The sequence below is a fragment of the Sitophilus oryzae genome, unplaced genomic scaffold (assembly GCF_002938485.1).
Source record: "Sitophilus oryzae breed Bouriz unplaced genomic scaffold, Soryzae_2.0 scaffold_1018_pilon_pilon, whole genome shotgun sequence".
Taxonomy (NCBI): Eukaryota; Metazoa; Arthropoda; class Insecta; order Coleoptera; family Curculionidae; genus Sitophilus; species Sitophilus oryzae.
In genome coordinates, this window is record NW_022145636.1 from 1,839,879 (window position 1) to 1,847,119 (window position 7,241).

The following is a 7,241-nucleotide window of genomic DNA, read 5'->3' on the forward strand; positions in this document are numbered from 1 at the left end:
GATTGTTGTTAATGAAGCTTGATAAGAGACATTTCCTTTTCTAGTACTGACTTGAAATAAATATACAGATAACTGAGCAAGACTGCCGTCGCTACACCATAATTGGTAATGGTTGAAAAAGCTGAAAAATGATGAAAAATGATGATAAACATGTATTAAATAAGAGTTATATTACGGTGATACAAAAACTAGTTAAATCAGTCTCTTACAGGGATATATTACCAATGAATATGTTATGTAAATCAGTATGAAAGATATTTTTACTTGAAAACTATCTAAACGACTTTGGAAATTATTCTTGGAGGTCGACACACCCAAGTTACATAGATTTCCACCTGTTTCATTGAGGATCTTGATCTAGATTTATAAAGATCTAAATATTTTCGAGGTTTTTTAATACTTACTCCGATTTAATTATAATTTTATAAATTATTACCTAATATTAGAAAAAAAATAATGCAATTTGTAGACAGATTTTTTTTCATGTATTTCCTATCTACATCCTCTTGTAATTTTTTTTTTCAAATGACCTTTACTCTGCATATTTCAAATCATTACAGACAAATAATACTGGGTGTTCTCTGGCATTTAGAACTATCAATTAATAACATCAATAAACGAGATGAATATAAATTTAATTTATCTTTTTGTTTGGTTTGGTTTGGTTTCTTGTGAAAAAATAATTTTATTTTTATTGGAATGGAATAAATTTATTAAATGTTTTGGGGGTGGGGTATGAATAAATTACATGAAGAAATGTGTGTTTGACATTAGATTTTTATAATGCATGTTTTTATAATATTAAACAGTTAGAGTGAAATAAAATTACAGATAAATTGAAAAGGAAATAATAGCAAGATCGAAAAAAAAACGGCGTCGAAGACGATCGATAATAATTTGACATAAAACTTGTTAAAAATGAACTTAAATATAATTATGGAGAGATTAAAAAAGGATAGAACGTTTTCAGACTCACAAAACTACATTATTTAAAATTTATTTTAGTACCGTAATCCCCATTAAAAAATAATAGATATAGATATACAGGGTGGTCCGAACTGTATTCGGGAAACTTTGGCAGCATATTCTGCATATAAAAATTCGATTCCAAATATCTCGAGAACCATTACTCGTTGTGATTTTTACCAAGATACACTTTTTACGTAAAAAACGTCGTAAATGTATATTTTTTTACTCAGTAGTTTTATACAGGTACGGATGAAAAGTTATTACTCTTCAAACCAGTTAAAAAATATGTACGTGGCGCCCTGTACAAGTAGAAGTCATATTGACATCATAATCAAATTTCCCATATCAAAAAACTCCCAGACATCAATTTTCATCCAAATACTGATGTTACTTCAGAAACTATTTGGAAAAAATCGAAATAAGAATGAAACTTCTACACCCTGTATCTCCGAAACTCATCATTTTTAGGATATACATTTATATGAACTTTTTTACTTATTTTTATCTGCAGGGTATGCTGCCAAAGTTTCCGGAATACAGTTTGGACCACCCTGTATACTTCAAAAAATTCTCGAATTTTAAACTACACCATTTAAAAATAATTTTACTCAGTACAAAAATAAATTACAACCTTCTTAACTGGCGGTAAGCTCCGTTAAAAAATAATGAAGAGTAAGGAAGCAATGACGTCCAGAGCTAGACCTCGACAAAATTATCATCGATGGTCATTTCTCAGCCGTCTTCGACGCCTTTTTTTTCGATCGTATTGTACTTTATTTTTCTATAAGATCATTATTTCTTTTTCATTTTTTTTTAAATATAACATAAGTAGATAATAAAAAATATATATTACTGACAAAAATCTCTTCCCACTGTTATTTTTCCGGAAAAATTAGTGACCAAATATCTCATCGGAAATCAGTTGACCTTGCTATAATTCTTGTGGGGCGGGCGACGTATAAAACCCAAGAACAACAAGAGGCGCGGCTGTTTCACCACTTTGCTGTTTCACACGCGCTGTCACTGGTCAAATAACATGAAGATTTTCGTAAGTACGCTCCAAATTAACCCTCTTTAAATAAAGAGTTTTTCGTGTCCCTCAGTTAATTTAAAAAAAACACCCAGTACATTAAAATCAGTGTTTTTTAAATATAATTTTTTATTCTGATTCTTTTTTAGTCTTATTTTTAATAAATAATTACGCAGTAAAAGATTTTCAAATCTTTCAATTTTCATAATATATTTTTTTTAAGGAAAAACAGTTTTATTTATAATTTTACTGGTTTGAATTAGAAATATCTGCAAGGACACTTTACTCTCTTTTTTTGTAAATAAATTATTATATAATAACACAAGTAAATTTATACAATGTCATGATCAGATTTTTTTTACATACAGGATGTTTTATTATAAAACGATTAAACTTTTCAGGGTATGACGAATGATTCCCCAAATTATTTTATTTCTAAAAAAACTTTATTTAAAAATATCTTATAATTTTTTTAGCTATTTTATATTATACAGGGTGAGTCTTAAATATGTGCAAATACTTTTAGGGGTGGCATATTTCCATCACAGGAACTTTCACAAAAAAACATGTATCTTATTTTTAGGTTAAAAAAATATATACAGGGCGAGTCTTAAATAAGTGCAAATATTTTCAGGGCTGGTAGATCTCGATAAAAAACATATATTTTCTCTTTACCGTTTTTCAGTCCAAAATAACCGAGGTATTTTAATTTCAAAATTTAAAAAAAAAATGATTTTTTGCACATTTTGACAACCACTTTATATTTTTTGGGTTTTCTTTCTTGTAAATTTAGTCTACTACCTATGTTGCCATATTATCAAGAAATTATGTTTTTAACTAAAAACTACAAACATTTCCAATTTTTTTTTTCAAAAAATTCCAAATTTTCAAATTTTTTAGCGCAAAAAAGAAGACTCATCCTGTATATCTTGAGGATATGGCAATATAGGCAGTAGATTAAATTTAGAGAAATCAAAATCCCGAAAAAATCCAGTGGTTCTCAAAATTTAAGTAAAAAATATTTTTTTTTAATTTTCAGAAAAAAATAAGTGGGTAATTTTGAAAAACGGCAAAGAGAAAATATGTTTTTTTATCGCGATGCTTTAAAAAAAATGAAAATATTTGCACTTATTTAAGACCCACCCTGTATACAGGGTGAACGTTTGAAGAGTAGCAATCAGGAATATCTCTTAGAGATAAAAAATACCAAAAAACACAAAGAGGCTTGTAACATTTAACTTTTTTGGAATAATTTCAAAAATAATAAAAATTAATTTTTATTATAACCAGAATATTACTTTCTTTAAATAAATATTTCCATCATAGAAGCTTACAAAACTTAAAAACTGATTATACACTATTTTTCATTATTTACAGGTACTGCTTTTAGCAGTTGTAGCATATTCTTCTGCACAAAAAGGAGGACCATACACCACCCCAGTACCAATCTTGAAACAAATCGACAAGCATAACGACGATGGCTCATACAGCTACGGGTACAAAATTTCTCAAAATTTACCTCAAAAAACATTTAAAAAAAACATTTTCTTCCTTACAGGTACGAAAACGCTGACGGTACCTACAAAATCGAAACTAAATACCCCACAGGAGAGGTTTATGGTAAATACGGGTACATAGACGACAGGGGTAGTCTTCGTGAGGTAGAATACGGTGCTAGCAAACGTGGATTTGAACCAGCTGGTACCGACGTTACTGTAAGTACCTTAAAAACTTTACAAAAAGTTTTTTTGCTAAATCTAAGATGTTTTCTAGGTTGCACCTCCCACATTGGTTCAAAGCCAAGACGCTCAAAGACCTCTGGGTCCTGATGAAGAGGACGATGGACAGTACCGTGAAGACCCAGCGATTTACTACCAAAACGATCCAGAATTTGTTCCCAAATCTCCTTCGTATAATTCATACGAACGACCATCATACGAAATGAGCTACACACCTTCAACTTACACCAGACCTGCTCAAGCAATTCAGCCAGCATATACCCCACCAAAACCAGCTTATACCCCAACTTACCAACCCCCTGCACCTGTATATAACCCTCCAGCTCCTAGGTATAACGACTATTACAATAATAGAGTCAATAACTATTCGCCCCCACCTCAATACAACTACGCCGCACCTCAACCAAGCTACTGGAACCCATCCCCCCAAAACTATCCTGGATTCAATGCTTTTAGGGGAAGTCCAGCTCAAAATGTTGATATCTGGACTGGAAGTTACACTGTTAACTATAGATAAACTTTCAAAAGAGACTTGTAAATACTTTTTTCTTGTACCTATGTAATCCTAGTCTTATTCTGATGCCTTATTTAAGAGAAAAAACCTTTTTGCCATAGTTTTAAGGACCTATAACTTATAAGATTTTGTATGCTGTGTGATAGGAAATAAATAAATACCTTTAGTATTAAAAAAATGTTGTTTTATTTTAATCGGTACTACCTGGTACAGAAAAATGACCCCACCCTGTATCACCTGTGACGGATATTGAGAATGCGACATAATAGGGTGTGTTTGGCTGGCTAGGTTGTACCGGAACCTTGAGATTACGGAATGTAGTACCACCTTACAGACCCGTTTTTATATGTCTTAAGTTGTTCCTGAAACCAGAGGCGGTACGAGGTACAGTAACGTACGATTTGGAGGTTTCGGAATGGGATTAAACACAATAGCTTGAAAGGAGATATATGTGGTGAGATAAATGAAAATGTGTATGGTATATGGTTGAAGGAAAAATGTAAAATACAATGCATATGGTTCATGCTCTATATCCTACGTCTTGTTATGAAAGTACTTATACAAATGTAGGTGTATGCTAATTTTTTTAATTCTTTACTACTAAGTTTCTGGACGAAATGGTGAAGGAGTATTTTTATTGTTTTAAAATAAAGCAACTACACACACCGGAAAAATCTAGGGATATAATTTTACTAAAGTTAAAAATAAATGTATTGAATAAACAACCACATATTTGTAGGCCGATTCTTTCTACTTCGATTGAAACGAAGTAGTCACACTAGTTATTTCTAAATATGGGATATTTGCAGAAGTGTTTGTGAATTTTTTGTCAAATGTATAAAAAGCACCTAGCATCAATTGTTCGAATTTAACATGTACTGGCTATGTTTTTATGATAACTGGCCAGAATTCATTCAGATAACACTGTTTAGTATTAAACGACATTATGGAGCGTAGATATCTTAACAGAGACGAAATGCTAAGGGCCATGGTTATGCTCGAAGCTGGAATGCGCCAAATCGACGTAGCTAGAGCATTAAATACAACGCAAAGTGTAATATCGCGATTAAGTGCACACTACCGTGAAAGTGGCGATGTTGCTGAAAGGCACACAGGGCGACATCGCATTACTACCCCTCAGCAAGATCATTTTTTACAATTAAATGCTCGACGCCGACCGACTCTTACAGCACCAGAGCTTAGTTTAATTCTCCAGGAAACACATAATGTAACCGTGAGTCCTGACACTGTTCACAATAGATTAAGAGAGGTCAACTTAAGAAGCGGACGCCCCTGGAGAGCTCAACCCTTAACGAGAGGAAATCGAGAGGTACGATATTTGTGGGCTCAAGATCATGTTCAGTGGTCGAATGAACAATGGGCCAATGTTCTCTTCACGGATGAGTCACGCTTTGGAATTCATCCGGATTCGAGAAGGCTTAGGGTATGGAGAGAACCGGGAAATCTTATTCGGTTGGATCATGTTCAGGAAGTGCACCCTTATCAAGGTGGAACAGTTATGGTCTGAGAAGGAGTCCAGTTAGGCCGAAAAACCGATCTCGTTTTTCTTGAAAAGTTTCTAACAGGAATCACATATCGTGATTTAATTCTTGAGCCTGTCGTGTTACCATATGGCAATGATTTTGGGAGAAACTTCATTCTCATGCATGACAATGCACGGCCTCATACAGCCAGAGTGGTAAGTGAGTTTATCAATGCTCATCAATTAAACATCTTACCCTGGCCGGCACAATCTCCTTACCTCAACCCCATCGAGCCCGTATGGGACGCGGTCCAAAGAAGAATTTTGAGAATGGGTATGCGTCGTGAAACTCGTAGGAATCTGGTTCGGGCCGTGAATGCAGCGTGGCGGGCTGTACCTCAAGAAGCAGTAACTGTTAAAATAGCCTTATAACTATTAAAAATACTGGATAAAATAGTACTTTAACAAGGGTAGAATAAATAATAATTTAACAGCGAGGATAGGTTAAAAACTTTATTTGTTCTCGCACGTTTTTTAATTGCTTCCGTTTTTGAAAATTTTTGTATTCTTTTTCATAAGTTATTCGGGATTTAAATGGAGGTAGTTTGGATATGGCGTTTGTCGCCTCAGCCTGAATATCTGTTGCTAATATACTTATTTCGTTTTGAGCCATTTCTGGCTCCAATTCAATCAGCCATCCATACGAAAGAGAATTAAAAAATATTGACTCAAAACTGACAACTAAAGAGACAGCTTTATTTATTTGTCAGATTAAAACCAAACGAACCAACGCCAACCCAGCACAATATTTTTTTTACTCGTAATAAATTCCTTGAAATAATAATTTCTGAATTTTTTTTAAAACGTAACTCGCTGTGGAAAAATATATTGTTTTATACACGACGATAAATTCCAATTCAGAAAAAAAAATAATTACCTTTTCCAAACAGCAGGAAACACAAAAATATGACATCGAATTTGACAATGACAAAATCATATTTTTGCTGGTATTTTAAATGTAGTTTTTTCTGGGCCCTATTATAAATTTTTAGTAATTTGAAGGTAGATTTTTGCAAATAACTTTTAGATGCCTGTTCTAAATAAAACGAAATTCTAGACGACAGTACAACAAGGATAGACCTCGAAGAAAAAAGGAGTATGACCCAAGGAAATGACGTCTAGGGCTTGACCTCGTCAAAATTATCACCGATTGTAATTACCCAGCTGTCTTTGACGCCGTTTTTTTTTCGATCGTATGGTACTACAAAAATAAACATAACCAAATATTCTTTATGTCGTATTTGATGATATAACAATTACAGAGAGTATATTATCTAAGAAAATGTCCTAAAAAGAATCGTTCCAGTTGCCTAACTTTGATTTTTATCAATCCGCATTCGGCATTGAAGAGAAAGTTCGTGAAAAAGTCAAAATTATCTCGATAAATATGATTAAAGACCTTGCCATGAGTAAACAGTGCTTACTATTACGTTTACAATGTATTTT

The 7,241-nt window shown here is 32.9% G+C and overlaps 1 protein-coding gene across 1 annotated transcript; it reads left to right on the forward strand.

Moving 5' to 3' along the window:
- The first annotated feature begins 1,862 nt into the window (after positions 1 to 1,862).
- On the forward strand, positions 1,863 to 4,424 carry LOC115875046 (extensin). Its single transcript, XM_030890388.1, has 4 exons — positions 1,863 to 2,017; positions 3,377 to 3,495; positions 3,558 to 3,714; positions 3,773 to 4,424. Exons 1-4 carry the CDS (start codon positions 2,006 to 2,008, stop codon positions 4,253 to 4,255), a joined length of 771 nt encoding a protein of 256 aa, XP_030746248.1. The 5' UTR covers positions 1,863 to 2,005; the 3' UTR covers positions 4,256 to 4,424.
- The last annotated feature ends 2,817 nt before the right edge of the window (positions 4,425 to 7,241 follow it).

Excerpts from the sequence above, each read along its gene's own strand:
- LOC115875046 (XM_030890388.1), top strand. Across the intron at positions 3,496-3,557 it reads GATGGCTCATACAGCTACGG|GTACGAAAACGCTGACGGTA; the intron begins GTACAAAATTTC and ends TCTTCCTTACAG. Across the intron at positions 3,715-3,772 it reads CAGCTGGTACCGACGTTACT|GTTGCACCTCCCACATTGGT; the intron begins GTAAGTACCTTA and ends GATGTTTTCTAG.